The following is a 23455-nucleotide window of genomic DNA, read 5'->3' as shown; positions in this document are numbered from 1 at the left end:
AATTATTATCCCTACAGATGAGAAACTAAGGCCTGGAGAGTTGATGCACCTTACAAGTTCACACATACAGTAAATAGCTTTGGGATTTAAACCAGGTAATATATGTCTGGAGCCTGGCCTCTTAACCAGTATAAACTCTTTTTTTCTCTAATACTGGAAAAGAATTATATGAACCAAAATGTTCTCCCTAAATAACTGTAAGATTTTTGACTGTTGGGCTAATGGGCCCACTCAGACTAAGTTTGAGGGTGACGTTACTTTTTTTTTTTTCATTCTTTTAGCTGATATAGCCCAGAGATATAGGATAAGCAAATACCCAACCCTCAAATTGTTTCGTAATGGGATGATGATGAAGAGAGAATACAGGGGTCAGCGATCAGTGAAAGCACTTGCAGATTACATCAGGCAACAAAAAAGTGACCCCATTCAAGAACTTCATGACTTAGCAGAAGTCACCACTCTTGACGTAAGTCATTAACTTTTGCTGTATCAAATGAAGCCTGCCTGATTAATGTAAACAAATTCTTATGCAATCAAAGAATCTGGCATTTTCTTATACTTCATTGCAGTGGATTTTATATATATATATATATACACACACACACACATACTTAACAAGTTGAATTTTTCTTGAATTAATTCTCAAGGGAAATGCTAATATTTTACTGAACCTTTGGATAAAATGTATATAGCAATACAGTAAAGTTGTACTAATTTGAATTAATTGAGGGTAAAGGGTAGCCTGAATTATGAAGAAATAGAAGTTAATGTCAGGCATACACAAAGTTTCCATAGTTTGCTTAGTGGAGACCCTTATGTAGAAGTGTGAGAGACCCACGGTGGAGTCTCTACCAACAGTCACACATTACGAATTGATGTATTATTTTAACACATCTTAGAATTAGTCATCTTATTTAGGAAGGACTGTCACTGATTAAACAGTTATGTATTTCTTGAAATTTTAAAATAAAATGTTGGAAGGAAATTATTAGATTAAATTATTAGATAGTTAAGACTGTTTTCAACCTAATGTAATCTTTAATAGTTTTGGACTAGGTGTTAAAAGCCAATTATGCATTTATAGTCATACTTCATTTGGAGATAATTGAACAGCAGCTGGGTAAATGCAATAACATTATTCTTAAAGAACTATATATGTTTATAAAGTAATTACATACTTTATTTTACAGCGCAGCAAAAGAAATATCATTGGATATTTTGAGCAGAAGGATTCAGAAAACTATAGAGTTTTTGAAAGAGTAGCAAATATTTTGCATGATGATTGTGCCTTTCTAGCTGCATTTGGGTAAGTAGGCTGAGAGTGTGTTAGTGGGTCGGGTCAGCTCAGCTGTCGTGTTAAATTCTTGTTGTGTGTGGTCGTTTTCTGAAGATGACCTCTCCAAAGATTATCTCAGTCCTCTTAAAGTCACCAACCAATTTTTACACCTATCTCTGACTCTTTCTAAGAGTTTAAGTCTGTTAATTATTCTTTCTGTACTATATTCTATTTCAAAATGTGGGTAAGAGGAAAAGGTTGGACAGGTTAACTCTCATACTTTTGTTCAGCTCATTTACTAACACTATCCTGTGTCACAAAAAATGCTTATTAACCTGTGGGGTTTCCAAACTGAAACAACACAGTGTTTCTCATTAATGACCATGAACTTCATCATCTTTACTCATCTCTGGCTCTCCACCACCTTTTCTTCTGCCTTCCCTGTCTCAGAGGAACAATGCTCCTTTCCACGGCTAACCTCTTTACTTGTTTCCTTGTAATTGTCCCTTCAAAATCCTCTGGGGCTTTGATCCATCAGTTGTCCTTGCTTTCTCATGTTTTCAACCTGACCCTTTTCATGAACTCTTTCCTTTTCCAAAAACATGATTCTCTTTCCTGATCTGTCCCTTCTGTCTCTTGAGCTATAATCTCATTTCTTTCTTTTCATTCTCAATTTTTTTTCAGAGATTAGTTTTGCTTGGCTACCTTGAATTTCTCATATTTTAACCAGTTAAAATACCTTAACCTCCTGGAAGCTAACTTTTACCTCCATTACCCTAAAGAAACTTCTGTCTACACAGTCACGAAGTGACTTCTTAATTAACAAATCCAGTGGCCTTTTTTCAATCTTAATCCACTTCAATATCTCTGAAGGATGTGACCCTCAACTACCCTGTCCTTTTTCTTTTTTTTTTTTTTTTTTTTGCGATACGCGGGCCTCTCACTGTTGTGGCCTCTCCTGCCGCAGAGCACAGGCTCTGGACGCGCAGGCTCAGCGGCCATGGCTCACGGACCCAGCCGCTCCGCGGCACGTGGGATCCTCCCGGACCGGGGCACGAACCCGCGTCCCCTGCACCGGCAGGCGGATTCAACCGCTGCGCCACCAGGGAAGCCCCTGCCCTGTCCTTTTTCTGCTGTGTCTACACTTTATGTTGAACTCCCTGGTTGATCCTTACCTTTCTGACTTCTCTGGCTTTATCTTGTTTTTTTTTTTTTCTTTCTCTTTCAAAATGGAATCATTCTTATGGTTCTGTGTTTGACTCTTTCTTCTCATTGGAGGTTATCTTCCCCCATCCTTTGATGTTATACAATATTATTTTTCTCTTTTCTTTGGCCTATAACTGGTAGACTCTATTGTGGTATCTATCTTGAGTAGAGCCCAGATTTCTGGCATAGTATGTCCTCTTCATTTTGTGACCTTTCTCCTTGTTTTAAATGCTTCTATAGGTTTTTTATGTGTGTTTTATTGTAAACATTATCAGTGTTTTTTGAAGATTGTTGTAGAGAGTAAATAACGGAAGAACTTCTCCCCCATGCTTTTTGTAATACTGTTTCCAGCCATGCAGGCCCCTTGCTATTCCTCAAACACTGCAAGCACACTTCTGCAGCCGAGCCTTTGCCCTTACTGTCTCTATCCAGAGTGCTTTGTCCAGATATCATCTCATCAGAAAGATCTTTCCTGATAGCTATATATAAAATAGCACTATCATCATCCAACTTGTCATTCTTTATCCACTTATTTTTCTTCATAGCACCTTTTTTTGTTTGTTTTTAACCACCCAAGATAAAAATATCTAGTTGTTTTTTCCCACAAAAATGGAAGCTCCATGAGAGGATGTTGTCAGTTTTGTTCACTGCTGTGTACCAAGTGCCAAGAACATAGCTGGTACAAAGGAAGCACATAGCAAACAGTGAATGAATGAATGGAGCATGTTCTTCCTTTCTGTTCCAGTGTCATCAATCTAGCTTAGTACTGCTTGCCCCTGTCTCCTGACTACTGTAGTCAGAACCTGGAGATAAATCAGGGTTCAAGTAATCCAAATATAATTTAGAGAGAGGAAAAAGTTACCCATTTTGACTTATAATTTGTTGTAGAATTCACTCACCAAATATTTATTCACCCATTATGTGCCTGTACCAGGCATGGGAAATAGTAAACAAATAAACAAAAAATTAGTTATTTATGGAACTATATTCTAATGATGTGTAGGTCATTTCATTTCATCTATTTTTTTTTAGAAGTTTTGGTTTAAAAAATTAAAAGAGAATTCATGGTTGAGTCTGACTTAACAAGCAGATAATATGTTTGTGTGACTGGTTTATGTGACTACATCAATGACCTTGATCCTCAGTTACTAGAAACAATCTGGGGTCAAAAACAGCTATTTAGTGCCCAAACTGCCAATCCACAGATAAAATACTGAGTCACAAAAACAGCTAACTAAAATTTCCCTTTAAAAAAATCTGCCTCATATTAAATTTTTCCTTTAAATGTATGCTTTTGTTGGTATTGCATAATCTTTATTTATTTATTTATTTATGGCTGTGTTGGGTCTTCGTTGTAGTGCGTGGACTTTCTGTAGTTGCGGTGAGTGGGGACTACTCTTCGTTGTGATGCGCGGGCTTCTCATTGAGGTGGCTTCTCTTGTGGAGCACAGGCTCTAGGCGTGCGGGCTTCAATAGTTGTGGCGCACGGGCTCAGTAGTTGTGGCTCGTGGGCTCTAGAGCACAGACTCAGTACTTGTGGCGTACAGGCTCAGTTGCTCCGTGGCATGTGGGATCTTCCTGGACCAGGGCTCGAACCCGTGTCTCCTGCATTGTCCAGTGGATTCTTAACCATTGCGCCACCAAGGAAGCCCGGTATTGCATAATCTTATAAGTAGAAAAGAAGATGGACAAGTATATATTTCAAGTTGTTACAGTTCATATGTTGCAAAACAGCTAGGGAATTCTGCTTCATTCAGGTATATTGCTGCTATTAGTTTTCTCAAAAAATATTATTACTGCTTCTGTCTTTCCATTAGAGCTGTTTCAAAACCAGAAAGATACAGTGGAGACAACATAATCTACAAACCACCAGGGGTAAGTTGCTATTTCTTAGTGTATAATTTTTAATATAATTTAAATACATATATAGTATAATCTGTAGTTTTGTACATGTTAATGTTCACAGAATCATAAACTTTTAATATACAAAGGAACCTTAAGGCATCATTTTGTGCTAATCTAAGCCTTTCAAAGTAAAGATGAGGACACAAGCCTAAAGTCACTCGGGCATTTAGTGGCAGAGCTGGGACTAGAGATCCCCTGATCCCCAGGCCTTTTTCACCTCTCTGTTTTGCCTTTGGCCTGGGACTCAAATTAAAAAAAAGGCTTCAGTGGTCTGTGATCATCACTCCAACTTGAGTGAGACTAGCCAAGCTCCCAAATCTCCTGGGGTATAAGTTCACCTGGTACTTGCCAGATACTAAGGAGTGCTAAGTTGTTTTTAACCCTTGGCTAAGAAGTTAGGTGTGTCTAAACTTAGAAGTAGCTGTTTAGGCCCAGGTGATGGTAGCTACAAAAAAGACAGAAATCACAGTATTGTCACCCCAAATTGACGTAACTGCCTGTCATTGCAATTTTCACACACACACACAAATAGAAATCTATGGATTTTTTTTTAATTCATAGTTTTCACTTTAGTTTTTTTTTGTGTGGTGTTTTGACACACTGAAGTTGTTAACTTTTCTATAGCCATATGAATGAATTTTTTGCTTAGAAAGCTCATTTCCTATTTTGAATTCATATAGGTATTTGCCTGTATTCTCTGCAATTGTATTTCTTTAATAATAGCTTACATAGTGTGACCATCTCTGGATTATCAGAATCTATGTGTCTCTCAGTGTAGCTTTCTTGTTAAGAGCACAGGCTCTGGAATGAGACTGTTTTAATGTCAAATCTGCCACCTTCCTTACCACTTCACACTGGTCAGAATAGCCATCATTAAAAAGTCTGCAAGTAACAAATGCTGGAGAGGGTGTGGAGAAAAGAGAACCCTCCTACACTGTTGGTGGGAATGTAAATTGGTGCAGCCACTATGGAAAACAATACGGAGGTTCCTTAAAAAACAAAAAATAGAGTTACCATATGATCCAGCACTCCCACTCCTGGGCATATACCCAGACAAAACCATAATTCAAGAAGATACACACACCCCTGTGTTCATAGCAGCACTATTTACAATAGCCAAGATATGGAAACAACCTAAATGTCCATCAACAGATGAATGGATAAAGATGTGGTACATATATACAATGGAATACTACTCAGCCATAAAAAAGGATAAAATAATGGCATTTGTAGCAACATGGATGGACCTAGAGATTATCATACTAAGGGAAGTTAAGTCAGAAAGAGAAGGACAAATATCATATCACTTATATGTGGAATCTAACATACAGTACAAATCAACATATCTAGAAACAGACTCACAGACATAGAGAACAGACTTGTGGTTGCCAAGGGGGAGAGTGGGTAGGGGAGGGAAGGAATGGGAGTTTTGGATTAGCAGAGGCAAACTATTACTGTATATAGGATGGATAAACAAGGTCCTACTGTATAGCACAGGGAACTATATTCAATATCCATAATGGAAAAGAATATGAAAAAGAATATATATAGATTCTTATACATACATATGTATAACTGAGTCGCTTTGCTCTATAGAAGAAATTAACACAATATTGTAAATCAATTATATTTCAATAAAATAAAAAAAGAATCTGCTACTTTCCTAGGTGTATAACTCTGGGAAAGTTTATTAGCTTCTCTGCGCTTTAGTTTGTTCATTAGTAAAAACAGCCATGATAATACTGGTACCTGCTTTATGGGGATGTTTTGAGGATTAATTGAATCAACACATACAAGGTGTTTACAGTGGTAAAACAGTGCTTGGTCACAGTAAGTTGGCTTAGGTAATGTTAGCTATTTACCATCATTTTAGGCACTTCATAGATACAATTTTGAGTGAATGTGGAAATGGATACTGCAGTTAATTAATTTTAGAGATAGCCATGCCTTAGGTTTATATAGTATCATGTACTGGAAGTCTCCAAATTTTCTTCTAACATTTTTGAAGGGAGAGATAGCTAAATTAAATCATTAGGATAATTCTTCTTTTCACAATGTCTGCCTGCTATTGATGAAGATACTGGTAAACATTTAATTGACGCAAATCCAAGGGAAAGCAGAAGGCTTACACATCACAGGTTGGATAATCAGGTCCCCGATAATCACAGAGTTATCAGCTTATTACCATCTATAGCCCTCTTTCTCAGAAGTTCCATGTTTTTTGTTTCTTTTGTATCCTGTATAGATTTTCTGGGTTCATAGATGGCTTTAATAATGCATTTTTGCTAGCGCAGGTTAGATTTGTTTAATTTTTTTTCTTTGTTTTTATAACAGCATTCTGCTCCAGATATGGTGTACTTGGGATCTATGACAAATTTTGATGGGACTTACAATTGGATTCAAGATAAATGTGTTCCTCTTGTCCGAGAAATAACATTTGAAAATGGAGAGGTACAGACTTTCTAATGTGTGTTGTTAGTTTTAATTAAGATTTCCGAAAGAGCAAGCTTCCTCCACCCATCTTACTATTTTACCACAGAACTTATCAGTTATAAAAATCATACAGTGAACATAAGTACATATAGCTATTTCCATAATACAGGCCAATGGTTCTCCACCTCTGCTATCCCAGAACCCCACTGTTGTATTTCCTGCAATAGCAGTGGTTCATGACAGCCTTGAAAATGAGTTTGAAAGTGCCTCTCAGGTGATTCTGATCCCACCCTTGGTTGAAGATCCTTGTTTAAGGGGATTGCTTTAGAAGCAATGCTCTGCAGATTTTAGTTACAATTAATTACATACAGTGAATAATCATTTGGTATAAAAAGGTTTTTCTGATTCCTGTCTATCCTAAAAGAATGAAACTGTGTTCTCTTTCCATCGTAAATAATGAAGGCAATTATCAGTTGTCATGTAACTGTCCTCAGTGATCCCATGCGGCTGAAAAAAGGCCCATCCCAAACTCTGAACAACTCCCACAAAAACAAAACACAAAAACCTAAGAAGTTGGAGGAGCAAGTACAAAGAGCTGTGTCTGTGAGGTGCATCTCTCTGTTCTTTACTGTATTTGAAACATATCTTTCATTTCATTTTGTTCCTTCATTTTCAAAACCCTCAGTCTAAGAATGTAATTTTTAAAAAGCATTAAAAAAAGTTTAAAAAAAACCTTTCTATATGCATACTTACTTCAAAGAATTATAAGTGCATAGCTCAGGTATTGAATACACAGCTCAAGAAATTATCAGAGTAAACACACCCATATAAGCCCCACCAAGTCAGAGGTTGGCAATTCTGTAAGAAGTCAGACAGTAAATATTTTAGGTTTTGCAGTTCATATAGTCTCTGTTGCAACTACTCAACTTGGCAGTTGTGGCACAAAAGCAGCCCTAGATAGTACATAAATAAGTATGGTTGTGTTCCAGTAAAGCTTGCTTGCACGCTTATTGTCTTAATTTCTATCAAATGAACATCCCTTCTACTTTTCTCAGTTCTCAGGGTTTCAGGTATGTTTAGCTGAATTAACTTACATTTTTATTGTATCATTTAGTCCTTAGAGGCTTAGAAAGATCTAGTAACCTGTCACGATTATTCACCTGCTTTGACAGTTCTTACAGGGATACTTTCAAAACAATTGAAAGTTGTGGATCTGGAAAATCTTAAACAATTAAACAGGGTCTGTCCGTCCTCCCCCAGCCCTACCTCCTGCCCTACGGTAGTTGGCACATTTAATAATTCTTTAGATTTATTACATGTTGTAACCAACTACCCATAAATCCTTTAAACTATGGGGAAAGATTTGTTAACCTCTGAATCTGGTTGTCTTGCTCTCCCTCTCCTGAATCCTTTAATACCTGCTGGGTAAAGAATATGTTGGTATGGATGTGGACATGGGTACACTTGGAAGCTCTAGCAGCATAAACTACCAGCTACTATGTTAACGTATGTACTGATAAATTAGTTTAGCAAACTAATTCACATAGTTTTGAATTATTAATCTATTACTTGCCTCTTAACAGCTGTTATTTCATCCATATTTGTGTTTTTTGTTTAAACAAAAAATTTTTTGTTTACTTACGAAATTAGTAATTTTGTTTATTACTAATAAAGTAATATATTTGTTTCTACTTTTAACTTCTTAGCTCTTAAATTTTCTAAAAGGTAACTGCTGAGTCTTCTTACCCAATTAGTATTTATTCAGCAACATTTGTGTCTTCATTTATTCAGTCATAGGTTGATTCCATATTGTGTACAAAAATCTGTGAGCAAAGGAGAAGTGAAATAAGATTCTCTGTCTTTAAGGGGTTTTCAATCCAGTAGTTCACATGTACAGACAATATAAAGACATGCCCCATGCCACATGCCACATGAGGGGCACTGAGAAAATGTTCTGAGAGTTCAGAGAGAACTCAGTTCTACCTTTGGCAGAAATGGGATAGAATCAGGAATGGCTTTCTAAAAGAGGCATTTCAGTCCTGAAAAGGGATAAAAGAGAAAGAGAAGTACTAATGGAAATAGGGAATTAAGAGGAGGGGACAGTGCATTTATGTTGAGCATTGAAGGTACTGGAACTGGACTTGGAGATAAGGGACCAATTTGAGTTGGTGACTGAGATTGTTGACCTAGTTGAAGTTGCCAGGCTAGAGCAGAGAAGTCCAAAGACAGAACCATGGAAGAGTAGTTGCAATTAATGTGTTGGGAAAGAAAAAATGTGAGCACAAGAGATAAAAAGTGAGGAAGAAGAAATTCTAAATCAGTTTGCTAAAACATCATTGTGATGCCAGGAGCTGGGGGTAAGAGAGATGGGAAGTGACTGCTAATGACTCTGGATTTCTTTTAGGAGTGATGAAATGTTCTGGAATTAGATAGTGTTGATGCTTGCAACCTTGTGAATATAATAAAACCCACCAAATTGTACACTTCAAAATGTACTGCATTTTATGGTATTTGAATTACAGTCATCTCTTGCTTTCTGCCGGGAATTGATTCCCAGACCCCCACGGATATCAAAATCCTTGGATGCTCAAGTCCCTTACAGTTGGCCCTCCAGTATTTTTGGCTTCCACATCTATGGATTCAACCAACTCGTGGATCCTGTGGATATGGAAGGCCGACTATATATCTCAATTAACAAAAAAAGGTGAACTTGATGAAAAGCTGAATCATTTATCCTATGTGTGAGTGCAACAGTCTTAAACATGGAGACAGGAACCAGAAGAAAACTCTTATCCTATAAAATAGGTTCCAGTTTCAGCTTTTTTAGGGTAAGGACATGTGTGCTTTCTCCTGAGGCAGTTCCTAAGTTATAGAGAGATAAGCAAAAGAATTGTTAATGGAAATGATTTTATTATGGGGCCCTTTCTGGACTTTTTTTATGAGTCAGAACTTAGCATTTGTCAGAGAGAATAAATGATCAAAATATGCTGTCTACTTATCACATTTCTCTTGTATTCTCCAATAACAATAATAAAAATTTTTTAAGTAACAAAAATTTCAAGATGTTTTTGTGTATGTATACATACAAGGTATCTAAACATACACATATATAGTGGCAAGTATTTGTTAATAATGTTGATAAATTGTGTATTGGTTGAAAACTGGCTATGTTATGGGGTTTTTGTCTTTTGTTCTGAATCACACTTTTCAGCTTTTGGTAGGTCTCATGTAAGTGGAGTGGGTTTTGCAATAAACCTTAGAATAAGCATAAGTTTGCAAATCAGTTAGATTTATTTATTGCTGGTACACTCAGTTTTTCAGTGTTATCCGTGAAGACTGTTTATCCTCTCGTAAAATCAACATCTTGAAAAAGAATCAGCATAGTTCCTCCTTTGGTCAACTCACGTTTTAAATGTCATGGCTTCATCCAATACTAGCTAACAGGTCAGCCTAGTGGTTACTTTAAGGCAGGTCAGCATCTACAGTACAGCAGGACATGTGAGTCCTCTGAGTGCTTGGATACTTAAGGTGGAGGGCATGCGTTCCTTCCTCCATTAAGGCATTTATTGACATCATTGGATCTCTTTCCTGGGATGTTGCAGCTGTTGCATGTTATGTGGGCTGGGTTTAAAATTGTTCCTACCTAGAAAATAGCTAGAGCTGAATGGAGAGGCCTGATAATTCTCACTGAATACTTCTCTATACAGGAATTGACAGAAGAAGGACTGCCTTTTCTCATACTCTTCCACATGAAAGAAGATACAGAGAGTTTAGAAATATTCCAGAATGAAGTAGCCCGACAATTAATAAGTGAAAAAGGTAGACAGATTAAGGTGTTTGTTTATATCCTTCCTTTCTCTATTTTTGTACCTTCTCCCTTTTCCATTACATTAATACAGAAACATATTTGGGTTAAAAACTTAACAAATTATTTTAACTCTGCTCAACTCCTGAATTTACATTGAAAACATGGGGATGGGAGGCGTCAGTAGAGATAATATGAAGCAATAGCTTTAAAAAAGAAAACAAACAAACCCTGACTCTTTTAGCTCTCTAAAATCAAACAGCATGAAAAGTGGGGTCATGGGTGGACAGTGTTAGTTTTAGGCACTTTCTTCCAGCACCTTGATACCTCTCTGGTCCTTTTCTAATAGTCCCAAAAATACTGCTGAGAGAACTTACACAGTCAGATTAACATTTACTATATTTCCAAGTGAAAGAAAGTTGAGTAGTTCTCTGCAGACTTCTCCAAAGCATCAAAAAGGAATTTGAGGTATCACCAGCTTTCCCTCTGTAGTTAGAGAAGAAAGTCAAACAAAATAAACTGAAGGCTTTGTATAGAGCCATGCCCATATTAGTTACTCTAAATATTTTTGGGGTTGAATTGGATTAAAAATTGACCAGTAGGGACTAGAAGGGCATCCTTGATGAAATGAAGATGATCCTATGAGAACAGATCATATGTCAGTTTCTGGAACTTGTTCCCCAGACCTGGGTAATCTGCAGAGCAAATGATTACCCACTTAAAGAAAATTTAAAAATTCACTATAGCATTTGAATTTGGGTTGAGTTCCTATAATTTTTAAGGAAATTATACTCTCTGCCCTAAGAATTAAGATCCTACCTTTTTAAAGTGTTGTAATATTTAGGCTTTAGTTTTTGTGGTCTACATTACTCTAAAGCATGTTGGGTTTTTTTAGTATGTCACTTTTTATGAACTTGCAAACTTATGAGAATACGCTGTGTGAGCGCTGACTGTTATGCTAGACAGAAATGTCTTAGCTGATTGCATGTCCTCTTCCTCTTTTGACCCTCAAAAGAATATTCTAATCTACCTCTCCAAATTCTATTTCTTTTAAAGGTACCATAAACTTTTTACATGCTGACTGTGACAAATTTAGACATCCTCTTCTGCATATACAGAAGACTCCAGCAGATTGCCCTGTAATAGCTATTGACAGCTTTAGGCATATGTATGTGTTTGGAGACTTCAGGGATGTATTGTAAGTATTCATTTTGGTTTTTTAAAATTACTGATATATGTCTCAAAAATGAACTTAAAATAATTGTCTGAATATTTTAAATAACCCTATGTTGAAATGCTTTGTTATTCAAAAGGAAGAGTTTTTTTTTTTCACTCCAGATTATAGTATAATTGACTGTGGGGAATTCCCTGATGGTCCAGCAGTTAGGACTTGGCGCTTTCACTGGTCGGGGAACTAAGATCCTGCAAGCTGAGCAGTGTGGTAAAAAAAAAAAAAAAGAAAAGAAAATGTTAACTGACTATGAGAATTATGATATATCCCTATAGAAATGCCAGCATTAGATGATCCTAAATGCTTGGGAATTAATCTCTGAAAGAAAATTTTTGACCTATGAGAAATTCGTTTTGAATTGAGTTTGGTCTTTGTCAGCACATCAAGGAAAGTGGGTTAATCCTATGTAGGTTAAAGGAAATGGGTAATATTGCTGCTTATTTGTGACTGTGTCTACCGAGAACATTAGTGGTGTTTAAGACCCAGAAGATGGCTGTGACAAGGCGTTTGTAAGGGCATACAGCTAGGGACCTTTCCAAGAACGGATATGCTTCCTGACTCTATTCTCACCTTTCCACAGTATTAATAAACATATAAACCTTGTAACTACCATAGATATTAAATTTTTATCAGCTTTCTGAGATGTTAAATACAGTGATTAAAAATGGAAATGTTTCTTCATATATGAAAAATTTAAGCAATACAGGTATTAATTCAAACTAGACCTTTTCTTTTCAAAATTTATTTAAATAACCTCTTTTTTAATGTCCAAAGATTAAATTTCACAGTTAGAGGGTGATTTGAAGTCCTATTGCAGGATGAATTACCTCATTCATTTCTAAATATTTTAATAGAGATGTGGTTCTTTGATAGAAGATTCTCAGTCCTCATATAGAGGAGGCCTACATTTGAGTCCTACCTCGGTCAAATCACTTAACTTCTCTGTTCTTGTTTCTTTACACTTAAAATATGGTTGGTGGTACAGCCTCCCTAATGGGATTGTTACAGAAATTAACAAGATGATGGCTGTGTTATGAACCTTAAAGTACTTACAGATACTGTTTTTATTTTACCTGTACTCAAAAGAATACCACTTAGCATATTAACTCATTGAAAATTTATCCGGGTCTTCTATACGACAGTTGTATAACATAAACCAAGTCATAAAAAACTAATGGTTTAGGGCTTCCCTGGTGGTGCAGTGGTTGGGAGTCTGCCTGCCGATGCAGGGGACACGGGTTCATGCCCCGGTCCGGGAGGATCCCGTGTGCCACGCAGCGGCTGGGCCCGTGAGCCATGGCCGCTGAGCCTGCACGTCTGGAGCCTGTGCTCTGTGGCGGGAGGGGCCGCGACAGTGAGAGGCCCACATACCACAAAAAACAAAAAACAAAAAACAAAAAAAACCCCAACGGTTTAAAGTTTACTAAGACTGGATCCCTGCCCTCAAAGAACTCACAACCAGGTAGAAAAAGAAGACAAGCTGGGTAACAGGCAGTTGTTTTATAATGTGATAAGTGCTCTGACGGAGTTCAGCAGAAGGGGCACCTGATTCAAGATTTCTGGAGATGTTAATGCCTAAGGTAGGACCTAAAGTTCTCTAGAAGTTTTTCATGGAAGTGAGAAGGAGACAGGGCTTGGAGAAAAGTGATGTTGGTAGAAACAAGTACAGAGTCTCTTGGCTGAATATGAGTGAACAGCAGGGGTGTCGCTGAGGGATGCGGTCAAGAGAAGTAAATAGGAGCTTGTTCATGAAAGCCCCTACATGCTGTGTTAAGGAAGTCTGATCCTGAAAACTATGAAGAGCCAATGAAGGATTTTAATCAGGGGATTGTTTTTTTAAAGATCACTCTGAATGCAAACTGGAGAATAGATTAGAGGGAGTCAAAATAGGATCTAGGAGGCTGTTCAGTAATCCAGGCAAGAGTTGATGGTAGATACTTAAATGAATGAATTTCCAAAATTCTGGCAGTAGCACTAAGTAAAGCTAGAGAGAAGCAGGATTCTTGAGACTTTTTTTTAGGTGGAATAGGAGGACTTGTGGGGGAGGGGCGAGGCTAGCCCTGATGGCCAGGACTCTGATTTGGACAACTAACTGGGTTGTGATGCCACTAACTGAGCTGGGAACTTAGTGGAGGAGCAGCCTTGTGGTAAAGATGACGAGTTCCTTTTCTTGGCATATTGAATTTGAGGTGCTTGTGGGCTACAAAGGAGAAGAGTGTCCAGAAAGGAGTTTATATGGCTCTGGGATTCAACAGTGAGATAAGGGCTGGGTCTTGAACACATGGGGATGTAGTTGAAGTTACTGAAACAGATGAGATGACCTAGAACGGGGTTGAAAGTGGAACCCTGATGAATACCAACATTTAAGGAGAGGATAGAAGAAGGAACATGTGCAGAAGACCGAAGAGGGGGAGGAATCAAAGAAGTGAAAGAAAAAACAGAAAAGAGTAATATGGTAATTGCGGGAGGAGCACTTCTAGCAGGAAGGAATGCTCAACCAGAAGATAAGGATGGAGCATCTGTTAGATTTGACCCTCAAAAGGCTGTATTGCAATGAATTGAAGAGTGTTTGGTAAGGAAATGAAGATTTGACATGAAGATTCTTGCAAGAAGCTAGCCTCTAAAGGGAAAGAAAAATAGGGAGATAGCTCCAGAGAGACATAGGGTGAAGTAAAGTTTTAGCTTTTCTTCCCCCCACTCCCCTTAGGGTAACAAGAAACTAAATATGATTAAATGCTTGTTGGGACAGAATTAAATGGATTTATTGAAGAGATAGGGAAAAGAGGGGTTCACTGATAAAGCAAAGTCGTAAGGAGCACAGAGGGAATGAGGGGCAAAGGAAAGGAAATAACCTACCCTCCCTAGTGAGAAAGAGAAGGAAGGGTGCAGCATTTCTTTGGGTTTTTTGGGGATTATGGTGTTAGCGACAGCAGCAGAAAACTGCTGAGGATCCTGTCTGATTCTTGTTTTTAACTGTGGCTAAGGAAGCAAGATCATTTGCTGAGTGAGGAGCCGGGGGATAGTTTGAGAGGGCAGGACTGTGCTGGATTTAAAAAGGAAGAGTAGTTGTTCCCAGAAATCCACCATAAAGATCCAGATCTCCCTAAAATCCGGCATTTATTTGGATAAAAATTGGAACTCATACAGTCCGCTTAGCAACTGTGTGAGCGTTGACTGTTGTGCTAGACAGAAATGTCTTAGCTGATTGCATGTCCTTTTCCTCTTACTTCATTGGCTTGCCTCCAGAGGCTGCAAGCTCAAGATAAAAGAACAAACTTTTTAGGAGAGGGGGCAGCTGTTCTAGTGGTTGAGTTCGCTGCAAGAGCTTCCAGGCAGTGACTGTGCTTGGCATTAAAATGCTGCCCTATTCATGGGTCATTTGCATAAAGTCTTATCAGGCCATTTCCCTACCTTTGGTAGTGGATAAATCTTGGGTTGATTATTTACTTCTTCCTTTCACTGGAAATTTACAGCCCTAATTATGAAGTCTCAAATTAGCGGAAGTCAATAGGATGTTGACTCAGGTTAGGTTTACCAATCAGCAACCAAACTATGCCCAACTTTGGCTTTTATTCCTAGGAATGTTGTTACACGTGAAGGGAAACCTGTGACAAATTCTATCTTGGCTATCTTAAGTTTTTTCCTCCAGTTCTGAAGTCGGGTTTAAAACACTCTAGCACTTCCAATCCCATCTTGGTGTCTGTTTCTTAGACTATCCAAACTAAGGTAAACGGTCATATTATTTATCACATGACCCAGTCCCCCTATCCTCCAACCATAGTTCACTGGACCAAGAGATGGGCACTTGACCAAGAAAAGCTAATTTATCAGCTGGCAGCATTCTGCTTGTGCCCTGGTGCCAAAAGACACTGAGTCAATAAGATTCCCCAAAGAAATATGGAAATGGGAAATGATCCTCTCCCATCCTGCAAGTGGTTAGTCCTGTGAGCAGGGACGGAGATAAGAGAAGTGACTGTATTTGAAGCTCTGAAACAAATTACTTCTTTAATTTCTCCCTTAGGTGCCTGATTTCCCCTCCTAGGCACTATTTCCTCTAATATTTTTTTAATTGTAAAGAGGCATATGCTGTGTGAGCTACAAACTGAGCCTATGTGAATAGATAAGTGTTAAAAATCAGAACATGCAGCAAAGTGAATCAGACACATGTAATGGCTTGTGTAATTGTCATTGTGCTGCATGGTAATTAAGGCTTAAATGATCAACAGTTTCCATAAATTGGTGTAATTACTATTACTTCTGCTTAGTAGCATGGCATTTCTGGGGTTAAGTGGGGGACGTATGGTTGTGGTAAGGAGAGACAAAGCAGATTTATGCTGCAGTTTCCTCCCAAGCTAGAGGCAGGCCCTGTAGCATGGTGGGGGCAGGGCGAGGTGCTAACCAGTGTTGTATTCATCTCTTCTTGCAGAGAAAATGAGGGTTAGGGAGGTAAGGTAACCAGCAAGGCCGCACAACTAATTAGTGGCAGGGCTAGGAATCATGTCAGAGTATACTGAACCCCCAAATCCCAAGCTCATAACACTTGATACCAAAGCAGTTAAATTTCAGTATATATAAAAGCAGTGTAAGTGTGAATGTGAAAGATGTTTGAAGAGACAGTATTGCTAGTACCGGAAACTAAATCACAGATCTCTAAATCCTTAGGTTTTTTCTATAGATTGACCAGATTGGTCTCTTGCCAAATGTAAAGGAAAAACTTTTATATGGAGATGGGAATGGGGGGAAGTTTTGAAGCCCAAGAGCACATGAGGGTAGGTCTAGGAAATGTTCTCCAGTCCCGAGAGAAGAGAATAAATGATGGGGTCTGGTATAAGACTGTGGAAGGGCTTTCTAGAGAATCTTACCTTCTAAAAAACTGTGGCCTGCAAATACCCTACCATCTGTTCCTTTGCTTAAGGGTTCTTATGTAAGCTGCCACTGGAGCCCCAGTGATGGGAAAAAGCAGCAGGACAGACTTCAGGTCACTCCTAGGAAAATTAACAGGCTACTCTAATGCTAATGAGTTCCCCAACTCTGGGCTCTAGGTCATTTCTTCCAAATCACTATATCACTGAGAATTATGATCGTAATTCCTTGAAGTACTCAGGTGAGGGTGGTTGTGGTGAGCTGAGACGAGACTGAAACTACAGGGGTGGGGTATCTCCCTAATTCAGCAATTTGCTTGTCTGCCACGATGAACTCTAGCCTGTCTCGTTGAACTTAGAGGGAACCAACCAGGAACTGAATGAAATGGTAAAGAACTTGGAGGGACAGGTAAGAGAAATGTTTAGAATCAGGTCACCGTTAAGTTCCCCTTTAACCCTGAGAATCTGGTTTTGTTCTTCATTGTCTAGGGGGTTCTTTTTTTTTTACCCAAATCAGGCTTTTCTTGATTGAAAAAAAAATGGTGCCGAGAAATCTTTTTTTTATTATGTTCTTTTTTTAAATTTTATTTTTTATACAGCAGGTTCTTATTAGTCATCAGTTTTATACACATCAGTGTATACATGTCAATCCCAATCGCCCAATTCATCACACCACCACCCCCACCCCCGCCGCCGCCGCTTTCCCCCCTTGGTGTCCATACGTTTGTTCTCTACATCTGTGTCTCAACTTCTGCCCTGCAAACCAGTTCATGAGAAATCTTTTTAAAAGGCAAACCTTATTTAGTTTTTATTATCTCTTGTTATACTAACTGCTTTGTAATGGCATTAGTAGATGTTCATCCAGTGCTTTGCTTTTAGTTTCATCTGCTTATTACAAGATTAAGAGTTTGACTACTTTGAATGTATATATCTGGAATATATCCTAATATTTATCAACTACCCATCTGCCCTATTCCCCACCTCTCCTATTTATCTGTATACTTTTGATTCTCTGAATGTGTCTCTCCTGTCAACCACTGGGCAATATACACAGTGTTCCAGGTCCCTAAACACCATTTTTATTTTCATATACCGTACTTATCGTACAACTGATATGGATACGTAGTATTTGTAAGTACTTTTTATTTTACAAATCATTCCAGTATATTTTACCTTATTTGGTCCTGCCAGCAAAATAGACATCAAACACTGACAGAGCCAGGCACTGTACCAGCCTTACTTTATACTTTTGTATGTGTTTTCAGTTAATCTATAACAAGCTTAGAAGATAGGTATTATTTCCACTTTTACAATAAAGAAGTTAAGCTCTGAGAGATTTATAAACTTTACTGAAGTGGAGTCACTATAGAGGCGATATAGCATAGTGGTTAGGTGCACAAGACTCTAGATCCGGACTGCTTAGATTTAAATCCCAGTCTGTTACCTATTAGTTATATCATCCTGGGCAATTTCTTACCACCTCTATGCCTCTGTTTGCTCATCGGTAAAATAGGAATAATAATAGCATCTACTTAATAGGGTTGTTGTGAGCATTAAATGAATGTATATATCTATGGCTCTTAGAACAGTGATACATGGTCAGTGCTATTAGAAGGCTAGCTATGATTATTATAGGCAATAATATATTTGGATTCAAATCCAAGTCTGTTAGACTATAAAAACAATAGTTAAGTTAAATAAAGCAGTTGTTCTCATTTTACATATCAGAAAGCTGAAGCTCAAAGACGTTAAGTAACTTAAATGGCAAGATACAGTGTTTTTACACTGTAATACATTGAATGAGTTCAAACTACATTATTGTATGAGTCAAAAAGTAGAAAACAATATTAGGAAATTGAATCCAGCAGTGTATGAAAGAATAATAATATATCACAACCAAGTGGGCTTTATCCCAAGTTTGCAAGGCTCATTCAGCCTTCAAAAATCAGTGAGAGTAATTCAGCATATACTGATTACATCAACATATGCAAGAAGCATTTGACAAAATTCAATATCCATCATGACAAAGATGCTTAACAAACTAGGAATATATGGAAACTTCCTCAATCTGATAAAGGACATTTACAAAGAACCTACTGCTAATACATATTTAATGGTGAAAGACTGAATGCTTTCCCCTTAAGATCAGGAACCAGGCAAAGATGTCTACTCTCTTTGTATGTGTGTGTTAAGTATATCATTTGTTCCTTATTTCTGATTATAAAAATTTTATCTTCTTTGTGGATAATTCTTAAAGTTGATAAAATGCCAAAGAATAAATTAAAAATCACCCATAAATCCACAAGAGATCTATACATGTGTTATAAAATTAGAGCTATGCTATTTTATGAATTTTCTTTTTATCCACATAAACATCTTCCCATGTCATTAATATTTTTCTGTTATTTCTAATGGTCAGATAGCTTGCCTTTGAATGGATTGTTTCATGATTTGTCTAAATAACCCCTGTTGTTTGAAATCCAGGTTTTTCCCATGAAAAAATAAATAACACTGCTAGTAATGGGACTTTACCTGATTCATCCTCATTAACATTCTTATAGTTTTGGGTGCTGTGGAACACTTTGAGTTCTGTGACACCATCATGATTTTCCCTCGTTTTCCCGTTGTTTTTTGGTGCTTTCATTGTCTTTTACTGATTGTGCTTGTCTTTCACCCTTTCTAATAATGATCATAGTACTGTGCTGTCTAATATGATAGTTACTAGCCCTATATGAATACTTAAGTTTACATTAATTAAAATGATATAAATTAAAAGTCAGTTTCTCAGGCACTCTAAACCCATTTGAGGTGCTCAGTGGCGACATGCGGGTAGTGGTTCCTGTATTTGACAGCATAGATATACGATATTTTTCCGTCTTCACACAAGTGCTCCATCCTTCTCTCTGGATAGCAGCTTCTGCTGCTGCTGTGCTGTAACTTCTGCATGGATGTGGTTTTTTTTTTTTTTTTTTTAATTTAGTTTTGGCTGCATTGGGTCTTCGTTGCTGTGCGTGGCCTTTCTTTTTAGTTGCAGTGAGCGGGAGCTACTTTTCATTGCTGTGCACGGGCCTCATTGCAGTGGCCTCTCTCGTCTTGGAGCACTGGCTCTAGGCGCGCGGGCTCTAGAGCGCAGGCTCAGTAGTTGTGGTGCATGGGCCTAGCTGCTCTGCAGCATGTGGGATCTTCCTGGACCAGGGCTCGAACCCGTGTCCCCTGCATTGGCAGGCGGATTCCTAACTACTGTGCCACCAGGGAGGCCCCATGGATGTGGTTCTGATTTATCATGACAGGACTTAGCATGAACTCTATATGATTTTATAACTCTTTGACTTTGTAACTCTATATGACTTTGTAACTCTAATCAAATCATCTGTGTTCCTTATATCTCTTAGTTCACATCCTCCAGGATCTGATTGGCTCAACACACATAGACTGGTTCCCTCTCCACTCCAAATTATATGTCCCCTCACTTTTTTTTCCAGCTTTATTGAGGTATAACTGACAAAATTGCATATATTTAAGATATATTTTGATATATGTATACATTGTGAAATAATTACCACAGTCAAGTTCATTAACCTATCACCTCCCGTAGTTACGTTTTTTTTTTTTTTGGTGAGAACAATTAAGGTCTATTCTCTTAGCACATTTCAAATATACAATGCAATATTAGTACTATAGTCACCATGCTGTACATTAGATCTCCAGAACTTACTCATCTTGCATAACTGAAACTTTGTATCCTTTGACCAACACTTTTCCATGTCTCCCACCCACTCAGTCCTTGGTGCCCACCAGTCTGTCCTCTGCTCCTGTGAGTTGTTTTTTCATATTTCACTTAGCATAATGTCATTCAGGTTCATCCATGTTGTCAAAAATGACAGGATTTCCTTCTTTGTTAAAGCTGAATAACATTGCATTGTGTGTGTGTGTGTGTGTGTGTGTGTGTGTGTGTGTGTATAAACCTTACCCATATTTTCCTTATGCATTCATTGATTGATGGTCACTAGGTTATTTCTCTATCTTGGATGTTGTGAATAATGCTGAAATGAACATGACTGACAGTGCAGATATCTCAAGATACTGATTTCATTTCCTTTGCGTATACACTCAGAAGTGGGATTGTTGGGTCATAAGGTAGTTATATTTTTATTTTTTGAGGAACCTCCATACTGTTTGCCATAATGGCCTTACCAGTTTACATTACCATGAACAGCATACAACGGCTCTCTCTTCTCCATATTCTTGCCAACACTTATTATCTTTTGTCTTTTTGATAATAACCATTCTAACAGATGTGAGTTTTGTAAAATCATTGTGCATTTTGCAAATCATTGTGGTTTTTGATTTGCATTTCCCTGATGCCTACTGATGTTGAATACCTTTTCATGTACCCATTAGCCCTTCATATATTGTCCTTTGAGAAATGTCTCTTCATGTTCTCTGCCCATTTTTAAATTAGGCTTTTGTTTTCTTGCTATTGAGTTGTGTTAGTTCCTTATGTTTTTGGATACTAAACCCTTACCATGTATATGATTTGCATATATTTTCTCTCATTCTGTAGGTTGTCTGTTCACTCTGTTGTTTCCTTTGCTGTGCAGAAGCTTTTTTGTTTGATACAATTGCATTGTCTTTGTTTTTTTTTTTTTTTTTTTTTTTTTTTGGCGGTACATGGGCCTCTCACTGTCGTGGCCTCTCCCGTTGCGGAGCACAGGCTCCAGACGTGCAGGCTCAGCGGCCATGGCTCACGGGCCCAGCTGCTCCACGGCATGTGGGATTTTCCCGGACCGGGGCACGAACCTGTGTCCTCTGCATCGGCAGGCGGACTCTCAACCACTGCACCACCAGCGAAGCCCTATCTTTGCTTTTATTGCCTGTGCTTTTTGGGGTCATATCCAAAAAGTCATTGCCCAGACCAATGTCAAGAAACTTTATGCCTATGTTTTCTTCTAGGAGTTTTACAGTTTCAGGTCTCACATTTAAGTCCTAAATCCATTTTGAATTGATTTTGTATATGGTGTGAGAGAGATATACAAAATAAAATTGGGTAAGGGTCCAGTTTTATTCCTCTTCATGTGATTCCCAGCACCATTTATTTAAAAAACTACTCTTTCTTGGGCTTCCCTGGTGGCACAGTGGTTAAGAATCCACCTGCCAGGCTTCCCTGGTGGCGTAGTGGTTGAGAGTCCGCCTGCCGATGCAGGGGACATGGGTTCATGCCCCGGTCCGGGAGGATCCCACGTGCCGCAGAGCGGCTGAGTCCATGGGCCATGGCCACTGGGACTGTGCGTACGGAGCCTGTGCTCCACAACGGGAGAAGCCACAGCAGTGAGAGGCCTGTGTACCGCCAAAAAAAAAAAAAAAAAAAAAAAGTCCACCTGCCAATGCAGGGGACACGGGTTCAAGCCCTGGTCCGGGAAGATCCCACATGCCTTGGAGCAACTAAGCCCTTATACCACAACTACAGAGTCTGTGCTCTAGAGCCCGTGAGCCACAACTACTGAAGCCTGCGTGCCTAGAGCCTGTGCTCCGCAACAAGAGAAGCCACCACAATGAGAAACCTGTGCACTGCAACAAAGAGTAGCCCCCACTCGCCACAACCAGAGAAAACCCTGCATGCAGCAATGAAGACCCAACACAGCCAAAAATAAAATAAATAAATAAATTAAAATAAAAACTACCCTTTCCTCATTGTGTATTCTTGGTACCTTTGTGGAAGATCAGTTGACTGTGAATGTCTGGATTTACTTCTGGGCTCTCTATTCTGTTCCAATGATCTATGTGTCTGTTTTTATAATAGTACCATATTGTTTTGATTATTACAGCTTTGTAGTATATGCTGAAATCAGGTAGTGTGATGTTTCCATCTTTGTTGTTCTTGCTCAAGATTGATTTGGCTATTCAGGGTCTTTTGTGGTTACATATGAATTTCAGGATTGTTTTTTCTATTTCTGTGAAAAATACCATTGGGATTTGGTAGGGATTGTGTTGAATCTGTAGATTGCTTTAGGTAGTATGGACATTTTAACAATATTAAATCTTCCAGTTCATGAACACAGGGTATCTTTCCATTTATTTATGTCATTTTTCATCAGTGTTTTATAGTTTTGAGTGTACAGATATCTTACCTCCTTGGCTAAATTTCTTCCTAAGTATTTTCTTGTTTTTGATAAATATGCCCACTTCCACTAGTTCTATTTAATGTCATACTGGAAGTCCTAGCAAGTACAATAAGACAAGAAAATAAATAAAAGGTGTTCAGACTGGAAAGAAACTATCTTTCTTTGTAGATGACATGATTATGTATGTAAAAACTCCCAATGAATTCACAAAACAGCTTCTAGAACTGATAAGTGCTTTTAGCAGAATACAAGGTCAACTTTTAAAAAATCACTTTTATTTCTATACACTAACAGAGAACAGTTGGAAACCATTAAACTTTTGAAGTATCATTTATAATAGCTCCAAAGGAAAAAAATTTTAAAGAACTATTTAGGGGGCTTCCCTGGTGGCGCAGTGGTTGAGAGTCCGCCTGCCGATGCAGGGGACACGGGTTCGTGCCCCGGTTCGGGAAGATCCCACATGCCGCGGAGCGGCTGGGCCCGTGAGCCATGGCCGCTGAGCCTGCGCGTCCAGAGCCTGTGCTCCGCAATGGGAGAGGCCACAACAGTGAGAGGCCCGCGTACCGCAAAAAAAAAAAAAAAAAAGAACTATTTAGGTATAAGTCTAACACAATA

At 38.3% G+C, this 23455-nt stretch overlaps 1 protein-coding gene across 5 annotated transcripts in view; it reads left to right on the top strand.

The window, feature by feature from the left end:
• ERP44 (endoplasmic reticulum protein 44) overlaps positions 1-23455 on the top strand; it is a 95163-nt gene that overhangs the window by 59083 nt on the left and 12625 nt on the right. For all 5 annotated transcript variants that reach the window (XM_079928013.1, XM_079928012.1, XM_079928014.1 and 2 more), the window contains 6 exons: positions 282-466; positions 1191-1306; positions 4300-4357; positions 6722-6838; positions 10528-10639; positions 11682-11823. In XM_079928013.1, the coding sequence (XP_079784139.1) occupies positions 282-466; positions 1191-1306; positions 4300-4357; positions 6722-6838; positions 10528-10639; positions 11682-11823 (730 nt within the window). The remainder of the gene's footprint in view (positions 1-281; positions 467-1190; positions 1307-4299; positions 4358-6721; positions 6839-10527; positions 10640-11681; positions 11824-23455) is intronic.

Source organism: Stenella coeruleoalba, assembly GCF_951394435.1.
Source record: "Stenella coeruleoalba genome assembly, chromosome: 7".
NCBI lineage: Eukaryota > Metazoa > Chordata > Mammalia > Artiodactyla > Delphinidae > Stenella > Stenella coeruleoalba.
Note: the sequence above shows the minus strand (reverse complement) of the source record. Positions and strands in the feature narration are given on the sequence as shown.